Source organism: Podarcis erhardii (genome assembly GCF_964252035.2).
Source record: "Podarcis erhardii genome assembly, chromosome: 1".
NCBI lineage: Eukaryota > Metazoa > Chordata > Lepidosauria > Squamata > Lacertidae > Podarcis > Podarcis erhardii.
In genome coordinates, this window is record NC_138497.1 from 28035780 (window position 1) to 28058497 (window position 22718).

The window sequence follows — 22718 nt, forward strand, 5'->3', positions numbered from 1 at the left end:
TCCAAACTACAAGAAAAAAGATTCCACCTAAACATTAGGAAGAACTTCCTGACAGTAAGAGCTGTTTGACAGTGGAATTTGCTGCCAAGGAGTGTGGTGGAGTCTCCTTCTTTGGAGGTCTTTAAGCAGAGGCTTGACAACCATATGTCAGGAGTGCTCTGATGGTGTTTCCTGCTTGGCAGGGGGTTGGACTCGATGGCCCTTGTGGTCTCTTCCAACTCTATGATTCTATGATTCTATGATTCTATGTGGTCCCTTCCAACTCTACAATTCTATGATTCTATGTGTGGCAAAATGGAATTTGGAACAAGTGAACCTGCAACAGAACATTGCAGTGTGAAATGTTCCTGTTCCAGGATACTCAGTTCCATTTCCCCTTTCCTGGTTATACATAAATATTTTTACACCTAACAGTCAGCCACCATTCCACACCGAGTTTGCTCAGTATTCACTGGCCTATTTTAGAGTCTTCCTCTAGGCTTCCTCTTCAAAAAATGCTAATTGAAGTTAATTAAAATGTAAAACTGGCCCTGATAATGTTTTGAGTGGTGCAGTCCTGGTTTAGCTTTTTTTCACTCTGAGGACAAATAGACCCGAAAAGCCAATGGCTCAGCATCTAGTGTCTTCATTCAGCCTATTTACTGCCCCTTGTATTCAAAAAGGTGGGAATTTCTGTGGGAATCCTTTAAGGTGATGCATGAGGCTAAAGGGAAAGTTTGCAAATTGATTGTAAGCGTGTATGAGCACAACTAAAGCATATCACATACTGTCAGCCGGTGGTTAGCTTTCTGTGTGTATCTGCATGCTTCAGCAAATGTGAAACCAGAAGTATCTGCAAAACCTGCACATAATTTGTGAAACTCCAGAAACAGTACTTTAGAAATATATATAGGCACACAGCACAATCAACTGAAGTTAGTTTGTGCCAGCAACCTTTCAGAAAGCCGTGACTTGAAACTTGCTTTGCATTTACGAGAACCATTTGCAGCTGTGTATAAATATCACATGTTACAAATTCAGCTATTCTCATAAACTTGCCAGGTCCAGACAGCATCCACGCAAAAGTTCTTAAAGAACTGAAACGTGAAATTGTTGACTAGCTAAGAAAATATGTAACTTGACCTTAAAATTAGCCTTGATGCCAAAACACCAATTTTTAAAAAGGCATCCTGGAAATGAGGGGAAATGGGTGGAAAGCATTATCAAGAATAAAATCACCAAGGATACAGGAGAACAAGTCTTGATAAAGTGGAACCAGCATGACTTCTGAATGGGTAAGTGATGTCTCACTAACCTATTAAGAGTTGAGTGTGTCAACAAGGATATAGAATTATAGAGGCAATCCAGCTGAAACTGTGTACTTATACTTTCAAAAAGCTTTTGACAAGTACCTCAACACTGAGGTAAGCTTAGTGTACAAGCTTGGCACTCGTGGAATAAGAGAGGTCCTCTTATGGACTGGCAACTGGTTAAAAAACTGGAAGCAGTCTAGGAATGGACAGAAAACTGAGTCCCCCAAGAGTTTGTATTGGGACCTGTATTTTTTAACTTGTTCATAATTACCATTTAGAGTTTGAGTCACCTAACCTCAAAAAGAATTATTGTAGAGCTGGAATACATTTTAAAAAGGGCAACCAAAATGATCAAGGGGATGGTGCAACTCCCCTATGAGAAAATGTTGCATTTGGGGCTTTTCAGTTTAAAGAAAAGGTAAGAGGTGACATGATAGAGGTGTGTAATATGCATGGCATGGAGGAAGTAGACAGAGAAAAGTTTTTCATCCCCTCTTACAACACTAGAACTTGTAGACATCCAAAGAAGCTAAAGTTTGGAACACTTGGGACAGATAAAAGAAAGTACTTCTTCACCCAGTGCGTTGTTACTATACAATTTGCTCCCCTAAGAGGCAGTGATGGCCATCATTTTGGAAGGATTAAAAAAGAGGATTAGACAAATTCATGCAGGATAAATCTGTCAGTGGCTATGAGTCACGGCACCTGGCTATGTTCTACCTCTGAATGCTAGTTGCTGGGAATCACAAGTAGGGAGAGTCCTGTTGATCTCAGGTCCTGTTTTCAGACTCCCCATATGTGAGAACAGGATGCTGGACTAGATGGGCCATTGACTTGATCCATCAGGCTTTTCTTATTGGGCTTTTGCTATGGGCTGCTTGCCAGGAACCCCCCCCCCCGCATTTGTCCCCACCCCCACAGCTATAGCCCCATGTTCATAGCCTTCATAATAATGAGAGTATCAGCCATCTGGGTTGCATTCATGATAGATGGTGTTGAAACTGGCCAGGCTTCAGGAAATTATTAACTACAAATAACTAGAAATGCCACACAAGTGTTAAAACAGCATGATGGGGGTGAATTACAAGCAGTATCGTCATTAAAATACCCCAGTTTCGGGTTGGAAGTTTCACAATACACACTTAACTGGAAGTAAATCACATTGAATTTAATGAGTCTAATTGACAAAGCAGATTGGCTTCATTGTGGATAAAAGCAGAGAAATATTGATAATCATTTTAGTTGTTCAATGAATTAATCCCTTAGCAAGGCATTCATTTTTCACTGTATTACTTCCTCACACTGACTTCAGTGCCTATTGACACAGGCCCACTTGCTATAGTGTTTTAGCTACCTGCTGAATATCTTTTTATTTCAGCAAACCTACCAAGAAATATAATTTAGCTACCTACATTTGTTTTAAAAGTCTTCCTTATTTTGTCTGTGTTTTAATGAGAATTATTTTATGTATACAGTATTAGTATTTTAATAGTTATGTGGAATTCACCTTTGATCAAGTGGTTTATAAATCTTATAAATAAAATAAATTCCCATTAAGTGACTACAAAATGAAATGGCTTTGCAACAAGGCTGCAATCCTATACCCAGTCTTCTGGGAGTAAATAGTGAACTCAACGGGGCTTATATTTTTATATATGTGTATAGGATTGGGCTGTCTCTTTGCTGCTATAGAGACATGACATTTTCTAACCAGTTCTTAAGTTTAGCAGTGCAATCTTAACCATGTCTACTCAGAAGTCATCCCTACTTAATTCAATGGGGCTTATTCCCAGGTAAGTGGGGTTAGGACCGCAGCCTAGAGCCAGTGTGGCATAGTGAGTAGTGCTGGTCCAAATCCCTGCCAAGCCCACTAGATAGCTCAGTTGCTTAGAGTGTGGTGCTGTTAATGCCAAGTTTGCAGGTTTGATCCCTGTATGGGACAGCTGCATAATCCTGCATTGCAGGGGGTTGGACTAGATGATCCTCAGGATCCCTTTCCAGCTCAACAATTATTCTATGAAGCTCCCTAGGCAGTCACAGTCTCTCAGCCTAACCTACCTCAAGAGTGCTGTTGTGAGGATAAAAACTGGAAGGAGAAGAGAACCGTGTGGGCAACCTTGTGCCCTTTGGAGGAAACGTGGGCTATAGACGTGACAAATAAATTAGGAATTCGCTCGCCGCTTTGAATGACAAATGGGGTTTACTGTCTTTCCAATACCGGGGAAGTTCCTGCTAACTTGCATTGCGCGTTTTACCAGTCCGGCCACTAAAATACTGGCTTGCTGAGCACATCTAAACCCCAGATAATGCTCAAACGGGTGGAGGCGCCAACTTCAGATTCACACAGAGCAGCTGATGAGAAACGGGTCAGCATTACCAGTTCCCCGCCATATAAACCTCCTCCTCCTCCATCATCTTGAGTGGCGGGGGCAAGGATGACAGGCTCCGCGAAGCTTACACCGGCGCTTCCGGTACCTAATAGAACAGGACAGGCAACGCCTCCCCCACCTCCCGCCCCAAAAGGGACACGATACGATAGAGATGTGTGCCTAGAGAGGCTGCATATTTTATATTACGTTTTCCCGCCTCACACATGGAAACTAGTAACGCACCAGATGGGCGACTTGTCTCCTCAACCCATAGAGCTAGAAACAGGTAGAGTCACTAAACTTCAGGTAAAACATCGAAAGCCATCGTCGCCCGTGAGCGCGCCGTTCCAGACTTCGGCGTCTCTATGGCTAAGTCTATTCTTTACACCTCGGGCATAAAGGCGGCTCAAATTTCGGGCAGAAAGAGCCGCGCGTTGCGAGCAGCGGAATAGCCAAGGAAGCCGCCATGGCGGTTCGGCTCCCACTTCGGCCTTCCGCCTCGGTATAGGTGTCATGGCGTCAGAAAAGCGGAAGTCGTGAAGAGGAGGAGGGCGGCGATAGGCAACGTCTCGCTCCTTCTCGCGGGACGTCGCCGTCCTCCCCCTCCCTTCCCTTCCCCGGCCTCCCCCTTTCTCCGGCCGCTCGCGCAGCTGCTCGGCACTCGCTATATAAAGGGGCGAAGCGAGCAGAGCAGGCGGCTGGCGGCTGCAGCCCAAGGGCCGCCGTGTAAGGCCGGGCCGCGGGGGGAGGGCGGCCTCGGAACGCGCTTTTCCCCGTCAGCGGCGGGCGAGGGAGAGAAGGGGAGAGAAAGAGAACGGAGGGCGAGGGGAAGCCCCTGAGGCGAGACCGGGGGGAGGGAGGGGAAGGCGGAGAGCGCGCGAAGTAAGGGGGGGAGGAGAAGAGGAGCCCGCAGTTTACCTCAGCTCGCGGTCTTCCCTTCAGAGAGAGGCGAGGGGGGTGGGGGGGAGGGAGAGGAGTGCTGGAAGGTGCCTCAGCCGCCGCCCGCCCGCCCGCCTGCCTGCTCTTGCCTCAGCCGCTGCCTCGTTGGGGGTGTGCGGTGTCCTGCCCGGGGGGTTGGCGCGGGACATGGCGAGCTCGGCTAATACAAACCCCGTGGTAAGGACGCAAGGGGGAGCCTCGAGGCGGGGAGGCGGGAGGGCCGCTGGGCTTGTGTGGAGAAGAGGGAGGCGGTTGTTGCGGTGGTGGTGGTCGTAGTAGTATGGGCGGGGGGCGGCGGGAGAGAAAGAGAGAGAGAGAGAGAGCGCGAGCCAGGAGCGGACCCTGGTTCGGCCTCCGCCCGGAGCCACAGAGGAGGAGGGAGGCGCGCTCGCTCTGTCTCCCTCGGAGCAGCCGCCGTCTCCCTCGCGCGCTGCTTCGGGGGTCACCGCGGAAGAGGCGCCGCGGGCGTCTCGAGGCAGCTCAGCGGCTCTCCCCCCTCGGCGGAGGGCGTGGGAGAGAGAGAGAGACACACAGACAGAAGCGGCGGGCTCCCCTGGCGCCTCTTTCTCTCCCGCCCGGGTGGTGGGTGCCTTTCTCTCTTCCCCCCCTTTCTGAGCGAGGAGGTTGGGGTTGGTGCTCATTTTTCGAAAAAATTTAAATGTATGTGTGTGTCGGTGACCAAAGGTTGAAAAGCACTTTTTAATTCCTAACCCGGCAGAAGAAGGAAAAAACAAAACAAAACCGAAGTCTCTCTTCCTCCTTTCCTCCTCTTCCCACCAACCCCCATCTTTTCTCGGAAATATCTTTGACGTGCGCGAAAAAGCACTCTTTTAAGCCCGTGCGAGGTTTCCCCAGAAAAAAGGTTTTTATTTAGCATTGCTGTAACAAATACAACGATTAAGCCTCTATTCCTCCTTTCCCGCCTCCCTTTTCTACGCTTCCCCGTCTCGGTTTAATACTAGACGACACAGTTTCCCCGAGTCTCTCGCTTTCCACATCGGTTTGCAATAAGCAGTCACACGAAGGGAAAAACAACAACAAAATAACCCTGCCCCTCTTATCGTTATTTCCCCGTTTCACATTTTTTTTAAAAAGAACAAACTGAATTCACTAAGGGGGGGGGGGAAATAACACTCCCCCCCCCATCCCAATAAACCACTGCTGACAAACCAGGGTCCGGGCGGCTCCGTTGCAGATTTGGCCGCTCTTATTTTGTGCTCTGAGATCCATCATGGCTTCCCCTCGCTTTTCTCTCTCCCTGCTCCTTGTGTTCCTCCTCCCTGTGGCTGCCCTGTTTATATAGAGCCATTGCCGCTCTCTAATATAGACTCTGCCAGGATGGGAAGGTGCTTTCCAGCCCCACGTCACCGCCTCTCCATTTAAACACCACATCAGCCTTTAAATAGGGAGAGAGCTGCGGAAAGCAGGCTGGGAGGTGCCTGCACAGCGCAAGCTGAAAGGAGCTCGCGCTCTCGTTCAGAAGCTGCCGCTCTCAGCTTTCAAATTCAATTTGCTGTGGCTGTTTGATGGCAAAACGGCTGGTGCATTTCTGTCCTTCCAGCTGTTTTTTTTTAAATGTATATTCGGTGAAATAGAGAACAGTTTGTTGTCCTGCTTTTTAAAGCATTTACAAGCTCTTGCCTGATCTTGTATATGTTTATAAAGAACCAAGTCTGAGCTCAATGGGGCTTAATAGAAGTGTGTCAAGAATTGTGGACTTGCATAGTAAAGCAGTATTAAAAATACCTGTGTATACATATGTTTACATATGTCAAAGAATAGATGAATTACTCTCTATGCACAGGGCACAGTGAGAAAAATGGTTCTTCTCCAGTTCATAGTTTAGCAGCTGAGTGTTCAGCATTATAGCCCCATTGAATTCAGTGCTGGTAAACTGTTTCATTGTTGTGATTCTATGTACCTTGGGTTAAATCCAAGTGAGCACAGTGGTGTTTATATCTAAGTAGACCTACATATGATTTGTGCTGTAAAACCTGCCACTTTTTAGTACACGTGTTAATTGAAGCTTTAGTCCCACTTAACATCAGTTGAACTGGACTGAATTAGAGCAGAGTACTTTGGTTTGATTCACATTTTGTGAATCAAGGTTACTACATACTAGATCAAGGCTACAATGGTTGTGCTACAATTCACACCATCTCTAATCATTTGCCATGTGGGCTGGGGATTACTGGAATTGTAGTCCAACACAATCTGGAGGGCCAAAGGTTTCCTAGCTCTGCATTAATTGTCTCATTGCTAGAAGTGCTAAGATTCTCTGGAATGTTATACAGATGTGATGGTTTAATAACTTATTTAAAAAATACAATTTTTGAGACAATTAAAGAAGTATCCACAAGGATTATCTGTGAAACAGTAGTTCAGTAATTTAAAAATATGGTATATCTAGAAGTGTTTTGAAATATTGCTAGCATAGATCTCATATAATAAGCTGGTCTTATCTGTGACTTTTTGCAGCCTAAACTATATAGGTCTGTGATTGAAGATGTCATTAATGATGTCCGAGAGGTCTTTCTGGATGAGGGTGTTGATGAACAGGTTCTTGTTGAACTGAAAACAGTAAGTTATGTTCACTACAAATTACTTGCTGTTTGCAACCTTGTAGCAGTCAATGCATAAAACTCACAGCTTGAAGGGCTGTATGCTGTAAATATTTATATAGCATGTCACTCCAAGTATTCTTCATACATTTGCAGAGATTCTTCCTTAGGGCACCCCCATAATGGAAGACATTGCTACCCCTGAATTGCAGGTGGAGAACTTAACTAAGGCCACCTAGTAAATTCAAAGCTGGATTAACATTTGAACTGGGAAGTTGTAGCCATTGCTCTACATCAACTCTTCAAAGCTTTCAATACTGCTGTTAAATATAAGTGTTTTATAGTGGTTTTCATAATTACGTCACTTTTCTTTGAAGAAGATCTAAGAGTATAATGGTTTTAATGTGACTGCTGCTTAATGACTTTGCAAAGATTAATAGTGTACTCTGAATATTTTTCATTATCAAAATTGTCTTCCTTCCATTGTACTGAGAGAAATTTTCTTGTAGTTGAAATTTTCAGTAAATGAGCAATCTAATGTGTGAAATGAAATTTAAAAAAAGTTTTAGAATATCTCAGGAATTCAATTCAGTAATATTCATCCAGGAAACAAAATATTTCATTCCAGTAAAGAGCAAGCTTTGTATCTTAGCTTTATTGGCTTGGTGCAGAATATTTTCTAATGGCTGTTTATGACATCAGAATAGATGTCTTTTTTACTATGTTGCTGATGTCCCTTAAAAACTGCATGTCTGGATGATGCTATCAATATGGATAGGAGTGACTCAAATACAGAATGGAGCCAAATTCATAAGCACTATATAGGTTCCCTTTATTTTCCAGAGGATTTCGGGTCACCTCCCTTCAAAATGAGTAGAAAAGAGAGAGTACATTGAATCAGTAATAATAATGTAGAGAGTATATAGTTGATATATGTAAAAAGAAAAGTGTCCTTAAGTGAATCTTGCTTAATAAACACAGCTGTGGGAAAACAAGCTGCTGCAGTCCAAGGCTGTAGATGGATTTCATTCAGAGGAACAGCAGCTTTTGCTGCAAGTTCAGCAGCAGCAGCAACAGCAGCAGCAACAGCAACAGCAGCAGCAGCAACAACAGCATGCTCATCATCACCATCACCCACAGCCACAGCCAACAGTTCAGCAGCAGTCCCAGACACAGCAAGTCCTTATTCCTGCAACACAGCAAGGTAAGAACTGAGTTCCTTTCTGGATCTGAGGCTTTGTAAAGTTACAGCAATGTTTCATACAAAGAAAAATTAACAGGAGTACAAGTTCTCAATTCCTTCTTTTCAATTTACATGTTGTCTTCAGTGTATCACAACTAGCCATATCTCAGTGGCAAAGCACCTGCTTTGAATGCGGAAGGTCCTAAGTTCAATCCCCAGGTAGGGCTGGAAACGTCCTCTGTCTGAAATGCTGGACAGCTACTGCCAGTCAGTGTAGACACTAAGTGGGCCAGTGGTCTGACTTGGTATAAAGCAGATTCATTTGTCCTTAATTGACTGATATTTCCCCATCTTAAAGTGTCAGTTGCTCATAAAATGTCCTTCCACTTACTTACTTACTATAATTTCAAATATTACAGGGCTTTTTTCCAGCCAGAACTCACCAGAACTCAGTTCTAGCACCTCTCAGGTGGGTGCCATTGCCATTCTAAGAGAATGAGGGAGGTGTTCATTGTGAGTTCCAGCACCTCTTTTTCTAGAAAAATAGAACTGCTGTAAGTGAAGACTGCAAGTGTGTGGTGCATAGTATGAGGAGCTGTTCTAGTGTTTGCAGGTGGTTGTTTTTAGGACAGACCTCCACACTTTTTGAGTCTTAGAAAACATTTAGGAGAGTACATTTAAGGGAGCACTAAAAACTCATTTCACAAAAGAAAAATTGGCGAATCTTCCCCAAATAATACAAAACACGTACATTTACCAAATAAACCCCAAACATGCAGGCACTACTACTCCCCAAACAAAAAACTGGGAAGGCAGTGGACCTCGGTGTGTGCTGGAGGTGTTTGTCTCAGTGCCCTGTGGTGTCCACGAGTGCCACAATAATTTAGGACATGACTGGGCTTAGCATATGCTATCTCATAGTATGAATTTCTACAAAAATCAAACGTCTACACCAGTAAGGCAATTCAGATTTTTTTTTTTATTAAAACAATACTGTATTCCCTTAGTCTGGATGAAAGTAACAATTGTTTCATCTTACTGATTTTTAGGATGCTTATCTCCAAATGGCAGCTGTCTAATATGACATATCCATACTGCTGCTAAAATGTGTGCAGGTGGTACATAAGTGCTATCTCAAGGACTAATATTTAGATTCTGTGCAACACCTAAGTAACAATGAATGTCTTATGCTCTCTAGAAATGCCCCCAGGTCTCCAAACCCTGGGTACATCTTCCCTACATTTTATTTTACTTCCACAAGTCCAGTGGAGTTCGACTATGCGGTGCTGCTCTCACCTCCACTTTCGGGCTGAGGGAGCCGGCATTTGTCCACAGACAGCTTTTCTGCATCATGTGGCTACCATGACTAAATCACTCTTGGCATACAGATCACTGTGACAAGTGCCAGACAGTACGAAAACCTTCCTGCCGCAGCAGTAATTATATTTATCTGCTCGCACTGGTATGCTTTCGAACTGCTAGGGTAGCAGGAGCTGGTACAAAACAACCGGAGCTCCCCCTGTTGCGCAGATTTGAACTGCCAATCTTACGATTGGCAAGCCCAGGAGGCATGGTGGTTTAGACCACAGCACCACCCACATCCCATAAAATACTCAGTACATGCCCATCCAGCAATTAATCTGCTAGCAAGAGCTATTTCTTAATTGCTGTCACCAGCAGTTACAATATTTTTTAGTGGAGATGGGCAACTCTGAAGTCTTATGGGGGAATTCATGCTCTTCTGATCATTCCTATGAGTGCAAGAATTTCTGCTTGCCAGAGCAGATTTGGGGGAGGCGAGGGAGGAAAGCCCCATTGCACTGGGGTTTTTTTTTTGTGTGTGTGTGTGTGTGTGTGTGTGTGTGCCAGCTTTGTTGAATCTGGCCCTTAGAGTAAGCCACTTGGTTGATTTGAGGCAGTCCTGTGGTATAGGCCGGGGAATGAGCTACCTGCTTCCTCCGGGTTGAATTGGACATAAGACCATCAAGCGATCTAGGCATGCTCTCAAAAGATGGGAGCTAGTTACATCCCTTAAGCAAAAGACTTGTTCAAGTAAACATTTGCTTATAGAGAAGAAACAGAGCAAGTTTTACTCAGACTAGACCCATTGATGTTAATAGGGCCCATTTACATTAATGGACCTAACTTGGTTGTGATTATTCATTTCAATGGATCTACTTTGAATAGAGCATAGTTAAATACCACCCAATATATAAAAACTACTTAATGTTTCTTTCATAATTTTTTGGCTTCTATGGCTTCATTAAGCAGGGTTTGTTAAATAGATTGTGTACTTCCTAAAGTCCCAAATGGCCTCCCATGCTCTGAAGAGGCTCTCATCAGCCTATGTGTCTCCATGCCAGCATCAGTTAGAATCTTTGTTTCAAGTGACTTTTCAGCCTTTTTCAAATGTAAGGCTTCTGTTAAAGAATAAACCACCAGCACCCTGTACCAATTAGAGCTGGAGATGCAAACAATTTTTTTATGGTGACCAAACCAGATACGGTTATCAGCATTCTGATTTAACTGCTTTGGCACACTGGGCAGGTTTGAAGATTGGGAACATGGCATGTAAGGAGAAGGTGTTGAATTCTTGGCTAAATCTAAACCCCATCTGCATTAGACAAAAACAGTTTCTGTATCTTTCTCCCCTCCCCTTTTACAGAAGTAATTGCAGCTTCAGGTAGAGGGGGCGCATTTTAGATGGAGGAAAACATTCAACACTCCTCAAATGCCCTGATGTTTTTCAAATTAGTAAAACAAACCAGGAGGTATCACATCTAATTTAGTACCCAGTTAAATTGAGAATCTTAAGCCAAACAAGCAGACTAAACAGAATACACAACTTACTTACATTCTGATTCTAGTGTAATTTGAACCTGATTTTCAATTGTAATATTTTTATAACCCTCTTGGGTCATTTGGTAAAGGGTAGGCTGTGAGTATAAACCAGAAATAAAACTTGCTTCCTGGGGTATCCTTATCATGAGGGAGGAGTGGCAAACTATTCAGTCTGTGTAACAGATATAATTAAAGAAAGAAAACACAAACTGCTAAGCTATGTTACAAAATGGAGTCTTGGACTTTTAAGATGGCTTCCCTCATACCAAGTTGGCCAAACAGTACTGCTCATGTTCAGCATAGGTCAGGCTCATCACATCCTGCTTATCACTGTTCTTCCTTTCTCTGTTAGGATTTTAGGTCCTTGGCTTAAAATGTTTGGAATATTGTAGTGGATATGATCTCTTCCATATAATAGTAAAGGATATGAACTTAAACTAAAAACTCACCTCTCTTAGCAAGCACAGAGGTAAAACTGAACCTTCTGCAGTGAGTGTGATAATTGCCATACACCTTTTCAAGACTTCTAAGTTTGTTAGGAATTGTTTCTACTGAGGTATGTATCTGGTGTTGGTGTCCACAATATAAATAGATTATGATATGGAAAACCTCATTTGAAGAAGAAACATTGTTGGTTAATATTCCTTTAACTGGGTTACTAGTTTAGTGGATTGTGGGATTGCTGTGAGTGTAATTTATCTGGACAAAATTGATGACGAATATTCTGGTTAGCATAGGTTAAATGCAAACTAGATTAGTGTGATTTCAGGTGAAATCATACCTGATTGGAAAACCATACTTTGAGAATGCTCATCAATGTTTCCTTATAAAACTGGAAGAAAGTTTTGTGTGGTACAGGGCTGTACTGTATTTTAATATTTTGTTGGAAGCCGCCCAGAGTGGCTGGGGAAGCCCAGCCAGATGGGCAGGGTAAAAATAATAAATTATTATTATTATCTGTCCAGGGTCTAATGTTCTTCAATATTTTCATCAGTGATTTACAAGAAGAGGGTAGAGGGAATTCTTAAGAAATTTGCAGATGACACAAACCTGCTGTGGCTAACCAGCATCTCAGAAGACTGAAATAAGATTCAAAATTATCTTGAGGGAAAGGAAACATGGGCTTAAATTAACAAAATGCAAAATTCTATATTTCCGGGGTGTGGGGTGTACAGAATTGGAGATCCCAAGTCACACAAGACTTGTTCCACTTTATTCTGCTGTAAGTACATGTGAAAGCTTCCCAAAATTGTAGTCAGTCACAAGCTGAACATGAGACCGGGATACAGCTGCAGAAAAGCTTATAGAAGTATAGTTTCCAAGTCACAGGATATAATAGTTCCACTTTATTCTGTGCTAGTGAAATCTCATCTGGGGTATTGTGTCCAGTTTTGGACACGATACTTTAAAAAGGATATAGGCAAATAAGAATGGGCTTAGAGGAGGGCAACTAAGATGGTCATGATGGAAAATGAGACCTTTGAGGAAAGATTGACAGAACTAGATATGTTTAGAGAAGACTGAATGGAGACATGGTTGCATTCTTCAAATATCTGATGGTCTGTCTCATAGAAGAGGACAAAGAGTTGTTCTCAACCTCTCCAGAAGACAGGATTAGATCTAATGGGTTTCAGTCACAATAGGATCGATTGTAGTTTATTATTAGGATAACTTATTGATGGTAAAAGGAGAACTAATTATCTGGAAGTCTTCGAGCAGACGTTGGTTGGATGCTTCAGTTCTGGATTTCATGCATTGATTAGGGGGTTGGACTAGAATGATCTATCAGTCCTCACACACTATTCTATGATTATAGTGTTAATAATAAGCTATGGCAAAGTATTCTGTGGTGATTCAAGCATTGATTACCTTTTTCTCATGTGTTGTAGCACCTCAACAACAAGTTATTATGCCAGATTCCAAGCTGATACAGCACATGAATGCATCAGGCATGGTAAGATTAAGCAGTTTACCTTTAAGGCAAGCATACCAGGACCCAGTTAGGAAAGATTGTTTGTGACCAAGCCAAATTATAGTCTGCATAAAGAAAAACTAAACCCGCACTGTACAAAATAACATTGAATTGTATAAGCTTATGCCTCTTTTTCAGTGACTGTTTTGAATGTTTAGTCTGTTTTTAAAAAGCAGAATATTTCTGGTAGTAGCTAAATGTATTATATAGGTTATAAATTGTGTACCACTTATCAAGAAAAAAATCTTAATCTAAGCAATGTACATGATAAAATCAACAAAACTATAAAATATTGATAACATAAAAATGGGCCATGTCTGGAAAAACCTAAGTAAACAAACAAGTTGATGTCTAAATATGGATCTGGTTTACATAATCACTTTAAGTCATAGATAAACATAAACTGGTGAATACACAATGTGAAGGTGCACAGGGCAGAAATAATGGGCTCTTCACTCCACCACCACTCCTGCTTTCAGGAGCTACCCCATGGTGTGGCTCAGAGTTATGTCTGAATACAAGCTTATGGTTTGTTTTTCTTCAGACAAACCAGGAGTTGAAACCAAGGTTAGCTCTTGTCTTACCATTTGTAGTTTGCTGGGGGGGATCACAAGCCTGATTTAAGATGTAATACTAAGTCACACCTTGGCTGAGCTATAGATAGCAGCAGGAGTTAGAAGCAAAGCGCTCACAGTTCACTATGTGTATACATCCTTGAGTATAGTTCTACTGTGGTTTGAAGTGCTGTGCAAATGAGGCCACATTTTGAAAACTTACCACTAACCTGAGAACCTAAGACTTAACAAAATGTATTCTAGGAGCCCTGCTCTCTGAGTAATTGTTGCATGTCCCTGTTATATGCAGCAGTCTGATGGTTTTCCAGAATTCTCAATAGATTGTCAATTATTATCTCACAAGAAAATATTTTTATAGAATTTTATAGGTTAAATCTGTTGTGTCTTTTCTCATGAACAGCAGGGCTCCTCCTCCCTGTGGAAGGGATGTGAGTCAGTGGAGGTTCCTGCTGGTGGAAGTTGAGGGAGGCATTTTTTACCTAGTCCCCCAGCAGCTTCCTGTGCTGCCTCCTACGCTATCCCAGAGAGTCCCACAATTCTCCAGAGCAGCTTTTTAGGAGACGGCAGAAATAACCGGCTAAAATTGCATCCCCAGTTTCCTCCTCTAGTCAGTGGCAACTCTGGATCCACTCTGGGTAGACCTGTTGAATGAACTGGAAGAAAATGGAATTAATTGTTTAATATTTGTATTTATAAAATAAACAGTACTATAACTGACTTAAAAGCCATACTCTTACAAGAAGTGTAAGAGTATTGTAAACTGCCTTGTGATTCTCAGATGAAGGGTTGTATACAAATTTAATAAATTAAGAAGTGCTCAAAGCAGTTAAAAATGTGGGTGAAAGAAGAAAGCTGTTGTTATTCTAATATAGAGACATGTAATCGGCTATTGAAATCCATGTGCTACTTCGTCTTAAATCTGTGTTTTCATTATATAATTTATTTTTGCTGCTAAACTAGTTTCTTATATTTCAGAGTGCTGCAGCCACCGCAGCTACCTTGGCTTTGCCAGCTGGGGTTACTCCTGTTCAGCAGATACTCACAAATTCAGGTTTGTTTGTTTGTTTGTTTGTGTATGTGTCAATATGCATTTCTGTAGTGTTATACTTTAGAATATCAAACATAAAAATGTATCAAATTATATATTTTGGAAGTGGAGAATAAGAAGCATAAAATCAAAGCACATAGAGGCGAAGGAAAGGGAACCACTTACGATACGAAATCTTTATTGTCATTGTCCCTTGCGGAACAATGAAATTGAAAAACTACATAAAACTACCACAAAACTACATAAAAACTACATAAAAACTACATAAAACTACATAAAACATTCAAAAACCCCTAAAAAACTCTAAAACCCCATTTTAAAATACACTATACTACACTTGCCTCATGGTCTTCTCCTGACTACCCACCATGCTAATGTCACCACCACTTGTTCTGTTTCTTGGGAGGCAATCCTCATTATCAGAACATGGGGCATGAAGACCATAGACCAGACATGTGGGAGGGCAGGTTAGCAACTTGTTAAGCTGCATATTCATGTTAGCATGGCAACTGCAGGAGGAGGAGGAGAGATGCATGTTCTGCTTGCCCAAACCGTAAATGAGATCTCTCGGTGCTCAGCCAATGCTGGGGCAATTGTGTAGGAACAGCCACAAGTGCACCACACTATGCTTTTGAGCCTCCAAGAAGAGTCCTCTAGTTAATTAATAATGCAGACAAAATGTAAGGTTAGATGAACTCTTGGTCTGATTCAGCAAGGCACCTCACATGATGTAAAACTGAAATGGCTAAACAGTAAACTTGTAGGGTATCAATAGACATGTCAATGAGTTAAGAATTTTCCCAGTGTAACATTATTGGTTTCCTTTGTAAAAATGCTTCGGTTCATGTGTGTGTTTGTGTCAGTTCATTGCATGATTGGCTCTTGGGTCAAGAGAAAGTTCCACAAGTTAAGTGAGATAATTCAAATGGACTCATTTTGTTACAGGCCAAATCCTACAGGTGGTTAGAACTGCCAATGGAGCTCAATACATCATTCAACCACAGCAGCAAGTGGTTCTACAGCAACAGGTTATACCACAGATGCAACCTGGTGGGGTACAGTCTCCTGTTATTCAGCAAGTAAGATTGTTTGGTTAACTAAGTGGAATCTTCCAGGTCACTTTGCAGGTATCATGTTAGCACAAAAATGGGAGAGTTAAGGGAAAGGATATGGGTGTGAGAAGAAGTATTTATAATTAGGGACAGAGCAAACATTGTTTTTGCTGTGACTGTGGCATAATTGATTTCAGTAAAGTTAAACAATGACTCACTTAAAAGATTAAACACTGCTGACACCTTGTAGATGAAGAAATGAATGGTGTTTAGCTACTGAACTAGTTTTATGTATTCATAATAAAGCTAGCATGTTGCTTTCTTCTATAACACATCAGCATAATGAAATCAAGCAGGATTAGGGGCAGCTCTTTTTGGAAACGGCTTCAGAACAATCCCTTATTGCCTTACCCATCTGGTCTGTGTTTGAGGAAAGAGGCCAACATGGATTTGAACAGTCTAAACAAATATGAGGCGTCCTGACTAGAGAATCCATTGCTACTTATGAAGATGCATTAGATACTGCCTAGTCCTTTTTTAGCTGCTGCCACTTTATGAAGCAAAACAATGGAGACAAACTTGAGTCCTCCCTCTATTGCACTGGAGGAAGATAGTGGAATGGAAGGAGGACTCAAGTTTGTCTCCATTCTTTTGCTTCATGAGGTGGCAGCAGCTAAAAAGGACTAAGCAGTGTCTAATGCTAGCTGTTAATCAAATTAGGCTATATTTTAATAAATGCCAAGTTCTTAATAATTATTTCCTCAATAATTATTGAACATAAATATTCATATGCAAGGTTTGCAAGAAACAGAAGTAGATTCTTGCTTGTTTTATTACAGAAACAAAAACTGAGACTAAGTAGGAATTATAGCTGTGATACAATAGCTTTTGTTTTAATTATTTTTACCTAGGTTTTGGCTCCTATTCCTGGAGGTATCTCACAGCAAACGGGAGTGATTATCCAACCCCAGCAGATCTTATTTACAGGAAACAAAACCCAGGTAATACCTACAACAGTGGCTGCACCCACAGCAACACAAGCACAGATTCCTGCAGCAGGTCAGCAGCAACCTCAGCAGCAAACAGCACAGCCACAGGCACCTTTGGTGCTACAGGTAGATGGAGCGGGTGACACATCATCTGAAGAGGAGGAGGAAGAGGAGGAAGATTATGATGATGATGAAGAGGAGGACAAAGAAAAGGATGGAGGCGAAGATGGCCAAGTTGAGGAGGTAAATTTTGATGTGTCTGCTTTGATTAGACTTTCACAGCACATATAGATATCATTAATGTGTTAATTCTAGCTGAATTGGTTGTAGGATAGGAAAAAAATCTGCTCTTCTTAGATAAATGGGTTTGAAAGGTTGGGGGGCAGGAGCTCAAAGTGGTGAGCTTTTGTCAGTTAAAGAACATGCATGACTAGGTAATATGCACATATGTAAAACAGTGGTGTCTTCATTGTGTAGGACTTCTATATAAATGTGTAATGTTTAATGAATTGGGTCATCTGATTACTCAAATATTTTCTAGGAGCCTCTGAATAGCGAAGATGATGTGAGTGATGAAGAAGGGCAGGAATTATTTGATACTGAGAATGTTGTTGTGTGCCAGTATGACAAGGTAAATCTGACAAATATGATTCCTAAAACCTGCATTGCCTCCTGCAAAAACCATATAATTGAGAGAATATGTATATCTTTTTATGTTTGTATTAATAGTGGTAAAAACCTCACTTTCCTAGTACAGTTTGCTGACAATTTAGAGCTGCAGTTTTTAGTAAATTTAAGCAGTTAGAATCATTTATTTAAACCTTTAAAACATGTCTCCAGTTAATTTTACATGAGCTTGTGAAAGTTTATTAGAAGTATTCATAATATGGAGATAGGGAATCTTTTTCAGCCTGAGGGCTGCATTGCCTTATTGGCAACCTTCTACAGGCTGTATGGCTTCAGCAAATGGGACACAAGGAAAATGTGAGTGTGGCGCAATGGATATGATGCTTATCTCTTTGCAGTGGTCTACATACCAGCCAAGCAAAAGTCAGAGGTGTTCTCACACATACACTCACTTGCATACACACATATGGACACCTCGGTCTGCATCCTCTAACCAAATAAGAGGTGTTGATCACAGTTCCGAGATGCATTCCATCCACTCAAGTAGGGTGCAGGGCTGATGTGGAGTGTGGTTTGGGGAGGGGGCATGGCCTGTGAGAGTCCCAAGAGCCCAAACAGTGAGGCACAAAGAGCTGCTTTTGTTGCGCCCAGGTTCTCTTCCCTTGGTTTAAAAAAGGGATCTTACGCTGCATACAACAGTGTGTGAGCCCCTCTGTGCCTATTCCCTCTGACTACGCATCTTAGAAGGGCTTTAGGGCAATGTGATACAATACGGTGTCATGTTGATTTGAAGTTACTCCAGGAAGCATGGCTGTTTCACTCTTGCCATACTTCCTAGAGTGGTTTCAGAGCATCACTCTGATGAAACCCTTCCTACTAGGGTTAGTGGAGGGAATGTGTATAAAGCAGTTCACACACCTGTGAGCAGCATAAACCCCTTATTTTAGGGGGTTTCTCATACATGAAAGACCAAAGATTGGGAGCCAGAAGGAACCTGGTTTGAGCTTCCCTCAAAGTGGACATAATATCTGTCTGGAAGCTCCTGTGGAAGGGGAAGAGGTATTTTTTTGTGAGATCCCTTCTGCCTCCAGCTACCCTTCCCATGCTCTTTTGGGCAGTTTATCCATCCCTCCAGAGCAGATTTGGGTGGGAGGTTTTTGTTAACAAATGTTGTATTTTAAGCTTGGGGTGTTTCTCATCAACTTTGGCTTCCCTCCTTCAACAGATTCATAGAAGTAAGAACAAGTGGAAGTTTCACCTCAAAGATGGAATCATGAATCTTAATGGAAGAGATTATGTATTTTCCAAAGCTATTGGAGATGCAGAATGGTGAAGTTCCTTACACATAACAAACTCTCAAAGCAAAAGCAGGAGATTTTGATTCTTGGACATAACACTTCAACAGAAATCTATATCTGCGCATCGGAAAAGAACAGTAGAACCGAGACTGCTAGAACAAAGAAATAGCATGGCAACGTTGACACTACTTCAAATGGGAAAGCTGAGGCATTGGTGCAGCTAGCTATGCCTGAAAGCTGGTTTTGTATTAATATCTTAATTAACCACTTCTTCCTATAGATAAAGGTAACTAGCATGTGAGGCTTAATCTCCCCATACACTGATTTGAAGGAACTCTTCTTTTTTGGTAACAATACTATGGGAAAAGCTTAGTGTGTCTTGTGTATAAATTGTACTGACCCATTCTTTCTAGGAGTGGGGTTGGTGAGAATCTTGCTTAAACTTGCGTGGAGGTTTCTAACCAAACAGTAAGGACTGAAGCATTGAGTTCTAATAATTACCTTGTATGAGTAAAACTATTTTTAAAGCCCTTGTGCTGGGTCATGCATAATAATTTTATCTACAGTTTTAGGCCTTTTATATAAATTTTGATCCTCATTTGTATTTTAAATTTAATAATTCTGAATCTTTCATTTAATGCGATGTTGTATTTTAAAGGGTCTACCGATGGAAGCTTTTAATGTCTCGGTCTTCCTGCTCTTTCGAAAGGTCTTTAAAGATTGAGGAAATCTAGTCTGCTATGTGCTGAATTACTGCTTGTCAGAAATCAGTCTTTAAAAATATGATTTCACTGGTTAACCTAAACTTAATGTGTATTCCCATTGCCAAGTGAGTGTGCACTGCTGGTTATGAAATCAGGTTGCAAGTGAGTATGTACTTTGGGAAAGGGTCTATCTACAGCATTGAAAGAGCTTCCACTTTCATTTCAGTAATACTGAAAAATATAGTGAACAAAATCACCCTAGCTCTGATAATTGAGCAAGCAGTAATTGCTCAATTAATCAGTTCCTCAATAAATAGCAGAAAGTTGCTGTTGAGGCTGTTTTTTTCTGTGATTGTGGCAGTGGTCTTTGGAAATTAGACTTTCAGAAATGCAGGGCTTCTTTGCAATATGGTGGGGTTGAAGTTCAGGCCAGATAATGCAAGACATGCACTTCCAGATTTCCTGTGATAAGATCTGGAGGATACTAGTCACCTGAAAAACAGTGAAGAGCAGATTACCCCCTTGCCCTTCTTTCAGTGCTTGTGTTTGTATGAAAAAGGAAACTTATAAAAAATGTTTTTCTATTAAAATGGCCACTGTGTTTAATCAGCACTATGTATTAGTTCCTTCCTCTTCTCTTCACAACTGTCTTCTTTGCATTTTGATTCAGATGCATCAGTTGTTCCTGCTTACAGAAGATCCATGCAATAAGCAGTTAGGTCTTTCTGCACCCAGGATGTTGCTAAAGTTTAGCCAAATTTGTCAGTACTGTTGTATAGTGACATTCATAAAGCATCAAGAGTTTTTAAATGTAAACATTTCCTCCCACTTTCTGATACAATATATATTGCCTATTAAACCTGCATCACTGGGTGCAGTTTTAGCTCTGAACTTGAAGGTGCGTGTAAGTACTTTATTCCCACTGTGTAAAACAATGTAGGTTTAAAATAATATATGCCACTACTTAACATGCCAAGATTGTGACTATATTGAGATCAATTGCCATTTTCCTTGCATCCTTCTGTATCTTATGGCCCACAGAGTATATCCTAGTTTTTAAGTATGATTTAATACAGGCTTCAGACCAATCAGAAATATTGCACTGTGAAACAAAGAGGCTGCAATAGGCTACCATTTACTATTCATTGCTGGAACCCAGATACTGTACAGATGACTTTGCATTGTGCACATCATGGGCACTGAACAGCTGCTTGTCTTTAGCCTTTTATTTATTTTAAAGGATACCACAGCTTTAAAAGTGACCTACAGATAGGCGTATATGGAAGCAGGCATAGTGTCTTGCAAGTTAATTGTGGGTATGCTTTGGTTGGTGAGGGTGTTAACAAGTACCTGTGAAGTTTTTCTGAAAGCGAGTCACATACCAAACTTGTGCTCTTACTTGCTCCATCAAGTGTTCCTTTTTAAAATCAAAAAGTGTGTTTTTAATTTCATTTTATTGTAGCAGCTTGCTGTAAGAATTTAGTTTGCTTACACTTATTGTTGTACTTGAATTTTAATCATGGTTTTAACAATGTAATTGAGCAGACCTTTTTGTTAGGTTTCCATTGAAAATCATCATTCCTTTTGGGAGGGCAAGGTGTCCCCATGGTTAGTCTTTAAGCTTTTTGTCACTTGATTTCCCCCCCACCCCCCCAGACTTGGAATTTGTTTCTATTCAGTATCTTTGCTTCTGAAGCAATTAACGGTTTGCAAGAAGGGCTTATGTTTAGATTTGCACAGAGAACAGGAGCACATTGGCAGGGATATAGAGAAAGCAACTTCTAAATGTTTTGATCAGGGCAATGGGAGATTTACAGAGTGATTACACAAAGGTGAGAGTCTTGTGCCTTTGCAATCTTCAGGTATTCCTGCTTTGCATTGATTGATGTGATATGTAGGACCATTGAATTCCTTTGGTTGTAGATGTCCTACAGAGTTTCAATTGTAACAAACACCAAGTCTAATCTTACCAGCTTTCTAGTATGTGCAATCATTTGAAACGTCTACATTAAAGATGGACTTTTAAGGATGTTTTAGATACTGTCACAAAGAACTTTATATTGGACTATTTAAATTTAATGTGTAAGGTGTGTCCCCCTCCCCGCTCCAGCTGCCTAGTGGCAACCAGAGTTTCCATCTCCCTTTCTCCAACCTATATCATAACCTGCTTTTTGTCATTGGTCATCTCCCTGGAAATGGATCATGATTTCACAAATACAAATATTGTGCTAGCTGTCTTTTTCAAGGGGATGAAACTTGTAATTGAAGAACAGTTGCTAGAAAAAGCAAAGAACATGCAACACGTGTGATATATCCAGATTTGTAGAAATGTCATATTAAAAATAGTGTTAGCACCTTTGGGTTTTCATTTTTGGTCTGTTCACATCAAACAGCAACAATGTCCCCATGTTATTACTGCTGAGTGAAAACTCTGTAGTTCCAGTGCAAGAGAGGAGAAAGAAATAACTTTTCACTTGTTCACAAATCCCTGCTCTTCTGCTTTAAAAAAAAAAGTCTCTTTTGGCTTTGTTTTATGGAGGTGGGGAACAATCCCCAAACCTGACAAATTATAATTAGTTTGGTTCATTGTATTCAAGATAGTAGACCTTGAGCTGAAATGAGCTATATCAGTTGTAATTTAAGAGTTAAGTTTCCATTTTTGGAAGATAGTAGAATATTGGTTGTTTGTTTTCTCCGTTTTTAAAGTAGGTCAGGAATGTTCAGAAATTTGGCATTTTCCCCTGTGACAAAACTACTTGCTTATTTTTTGAATTCTTGATTTGGATGTTAACAAAGAACAAAAGGGTATTTTTTTTTTAGTGGAAGGATAAAAGCAGGCTAGCCACATGTGGTAACATCATGCATTAACTTGCTCCTGTGTGCCTAGAGTACCAAATAATTTAGGGAAGTGGAAAATATCCTTAGTTGCTGTTCTGAGCTACTATCGTCAACTGCTGTTGTACATATACTGTTATGTGTAAGGGGGTAAATATATTTATTATGTTTGTAAAATTCAATCTGTACAATTGAAGATCAAGGATGCTCTTCCTGGGATGTACAGGATGTGTTTCAAAGGCCATGCTTGGAATACAATTAGAAAACTTAGTATTTTGATGTACTAAGACCTATTTTAAGTTTAATATTTTGCCTTTGCAAAAACTTTAATTAAAGATGTTATTTAAAATAAGCTTGCCACTTTTATTTACTATTTTGTGTATTAAAATACTTTTATGTGTAATCTAGTTGTATTCACTTTGTTATGACATGA

General features: G+C 41.0%; 2 protein-coding genes across 3 annotated transcripts in view; both read left to right on the plus strand.

The window, feature by feature from the left end:
• Positions 1-22718, plus strand: part of CEP128 (centrosomal protein 128) — a 305103-nt gene that overhangs the window by 22077 nt on the left and 260308 nt on the right. The gene's annotated exons all lie outside the window — the stretch shown is intronic.
• On the plus strand, positions 1015-22637 carry GTF2A1 (general transcription factor IIA subunit 1). Of its 2 annotated transcripts, none has more exons than XM_081854834.1 (9): positions 1015-1274; positions 7079-7180; positions 8143-8365; positions 13075-13139; positions 14708-14783; positions 15726-15859; positions 16744-17064; positions 17363-17452; positions 18674-22637. In XM_081854834.1, exons 1-9 carry the CDS (start codon positions 1260-1262, stop codon positions 18779-18781), a joined length of 1134 nt encoding a protein of 377 aa, XP_081710960.1. In that variant the 5' UTR covers positions 1015-1259; the 3' UTR covers positions 18782-22637. The 2 variants fall into 2 exon arrangements, with proteins under 2 accessions (XP_081710960.1, XP_081710959.1); XM_081854833.1 differs by lacking the exon at positions 1015-1274 and adding an exon at positions 4457-4777.

Excerpts from the sequence above, each read along its gene's own strand:
- GTF2A1 (XM_081854833.1), top strand. The coding sequence starts at position 4,748 with ATGGCGAGCTCGGCTAATACAAACCCCGTG. Across the intron at positions 4,778-7,078 it reads CGGCTAATACAAACCCCGTG|CCTAAACTATATAGGTCTGT; the intron begins GTAAGGACGCAA and ends GACTTTTTGCAG. Across the intron at positions 8,366-13,074 it reads TATTCCTGCAACACAGCAAG|CACCTCAACAACAAGTTATT; the intron begins GTAAGAACTGAG and ends CATGTGTTGTAG.